At 45.7% G+C, this 2,627-nt stretch overlaps 1 protein-coding gene across 1 annotated transcript; it reads left to right on the top strand.

Moving 5' to 3' along the window:
- The first annotated feature begins 1,246 nt into the window (after positions 1-1,246).
- On the top strand, positions 1,247-2,205 carry LOC142490818 (odorant receptor 131-2-like). Its single transcript, XM_075593239.1, has one exon. The coding sequence runs from the start codon at positions 1,258-1,260 to the stop codon at positions 2,203-2,205; it is 948 nt and encodes a 315-aa protein (XP_075449354.1). The 5' UTR covers positions 1,247-1,257.
- Positions 2,206-2,627: the final 422 nt, after the last annotated feature.

The raw sequence follows: 2,627 nt of genomic DNA, 5'->3' as shown, positions 1-2,627 counted from the left end.
AAATGCATGAAAAAACCCACTCCCCAAATATATATAAAACCTCCCCCACCCCCCCAAATACATACAACTCCACCCCCCAAATACATACAAACCCTCTCTCACCCCCAAAATACATACAAATCCACCCCCCCAAATATATACAAACACAAACCCCCCACCCCTCAAATACATACAGACCCCCACCCCCCAAATATATACAAATCCCCCTCCCCAAAATACATACAACCCCTCCCACCAACAAATACATTAAAAAAACACCCCCAAATACATACAAAACACACTTATCTTGGGGATGGTATCAGGCTCCCCTAGCTGCTGCTGGCCTCTTCCCAGGCTTCCCTCTCTCCCATGCTCTTTGAGCCTACCTTACACTCCCGCATTGGTCCTCTCTCATGCTGGGGCACGCCGACGTCAGAGAGAGGCCCTGTGCAGGACTGTGAGTGAGGCCCGCAGCTGGGGTGAGCCGGGGCCCAACTTCTTTGCCCAGCTGCCGATCCTCTCCTTGCCGCCAGGCCCCGGCTCTCACCAGCTGCTGGCCTCCCTCACTTTTCTGCACCGCGGCTCTCTCTCATACCTGTACGTCAGAGACCTGGTGAGTACCGGGTTCAGAGAGAGGCCCTGCATGGGACATTGAGGGAGATGCAGGCCTGCAGCTCTTGGAGATCCAGGACCCGGCCGCAACAAGAGGATCGGAAGCTGGGCAAACAAGTTTGTCCCAGCCATAGTTCGGCCTGGCCCCCTGCAGCCCCCGGGCCTAGGACACTTGTCCCGGCTCTCCCCCCCTGTTGGCGGCCCTCTATAACAAGTACAAACAGGAGAATATCAGTCCCCACTTTGGACCTTTTTAATAAAGAAGTGTGGTAGTGCAAAGATAATGCTGCAATAACATTGTTATCTTATTACCATATAGAATATGAAATGTAAATCTCTCTTCCAGCTCTCATCATTGATCAAAAAGCATAGGATGGCAAGAAAATGATATTGTATTGTCCCTGACAGTTTGAATTGGGACATTCCCTACAAATTCAGGATAGTCTGTGTGTATTTCCACAGTTTCTGCTCTGTGCTTTGTACTTATATACTGTATTTATTTCAAGTACGGGTTTTGTTTTTGTGAACTGAAAGACACCGCAATAATGAAAATAAAAACGTCGATACTTGGAATTGTTTTCTTTGCGTGTGCAACACTGATCATACTCACTGTTTTTCTTTCTAGTTTGAAAACCTCAAGGAAAAACCAGCTGCAATCATTCAGCAATGGCGAACTCTACGGCTCTGTACAGCAACATGACCCAGGTGTCCGTCTATAGCAACAAGACCATTGAGATTATAGGGATAGTGCTTGTGATCTTGTTGGTGCTCTGCTTCTGCTTCTTCCTTTACCTCATCATAATTATACTCTGTGTCTACTTCACAACAGCTCATGTTCGAGAGAACGCTCGCTATGTCCTTTTTGCCCATATGCTCGTCAATGATACAATGTATCTCATCCTGGGGATGTTTCTGTGGGTCGGTTCCTTGTACGTGATATACTTTCCTGTGGTGATCTGTTATGTCTTAGTCACTGTGTCCTCTACTTCCTTTAAGACCACCCCATATAACCTGGCAGTCATGGCCCTTGAACGCTATGTAGCCATTTGCTACCCACTAAGGCATGCACAGCTTTGCACCCCACAGAGGTCTCATGTTGCCATTGCAATCATATGGGCAGTGGGACTCATCCCTAATGTTGCTGATTTAATTGCCCTGAGTTCCTCAGTTGAGACAAAATATTTCTCTCTTAATGTGATCTGCAGCCGGGCAACGTTTATAAAGACCCCAGTGCAGAACACCATGAGATCCCTGACCCATATCATCACCTTCACCCTGGTGGGGCTGATAATCGTGTACACGTACATCAGGATTATGCTGATTGCTCGGAAGATTAGCTCAGGCAAATCTTCTGCCTTCAAGGCTGGGAAAACAGTCATGCTCCACGCTTTCCAGCTCCTGTTATGCATGACCGCTTTCAGCTACCCGATTACAGAGGCGTACCTCAAAAATTATATTTCCTTATTGGCCACACTGAACTTCCTCCTGTTCATGTGCCTGCCGCGGTTTCTCAGCCCTTTAATTTACGGGATTAGGGATGAAGTGTTTCGCGTTTATATAAAGAGGTATATACTCTGCAATACTTTAAAGATAGACCCACAGGCAGCTTTATAGTGATGTTAAAAGTATATTACACCGTAAGCTTTTACTACATTTGTGTGGTTTTTAAAGCTCTATAGTCAGTATTACATCTAGGGAGCGAGGGGCCAATTTAGAATGTGGTCTATTTCCTCATGTACACCCAAATAATGAACCTGTATTACACAGGATATGCTGCTGTATGTGTGTATATATATATATATATATATATATATATATATATATATATATATATATATATATATATATATATATATATATATGTGTGTGTGTAACAGGTGATCCCCCACTGTTACCTGTACAGGATTGCTGTGTGTCCGCTGATGGTAGTGGGGAAGACAGGACAGGCTTTCAGGAAATAGAGCTCTCATCTCATACATGGGTGCTGCACCTCCATTCCCCGCAGACCCCATCAGTGCTGGATGCAGTCCCTGCAG

The sequence above is a fragment of the Ascaphus truei genome, chromosome 3 (genome assembly GCF_040206685.1).
Source record: "Ascaphus truei isolate aAscTru1 chromosome 3, aAscTru1.hap1, whole genome shotgun sequence".
In the NCBI taxonomy this organism is placed as follows: Eukaryota; Metazoa; Chordata; class Amphibia; order Anura; family Ascaphidae; genus Ascaphus; species Ascaphus truei.
The sequence above is the reverse complement of the archived record's forward strand: the minus strand, read 5'-3'. Positions and strand labels throughout refer to the sequence as shown.

Bases quoted from the DNA above. Each gene is read 5' to 3' on its own strand.
- LOC142490818 (XM_075593239.1), top strand. From the start codon at position 1,258: ATGGCGAACTCTACGGCTCTGTACAGCAACATGACCCAGGTGTCCGTC.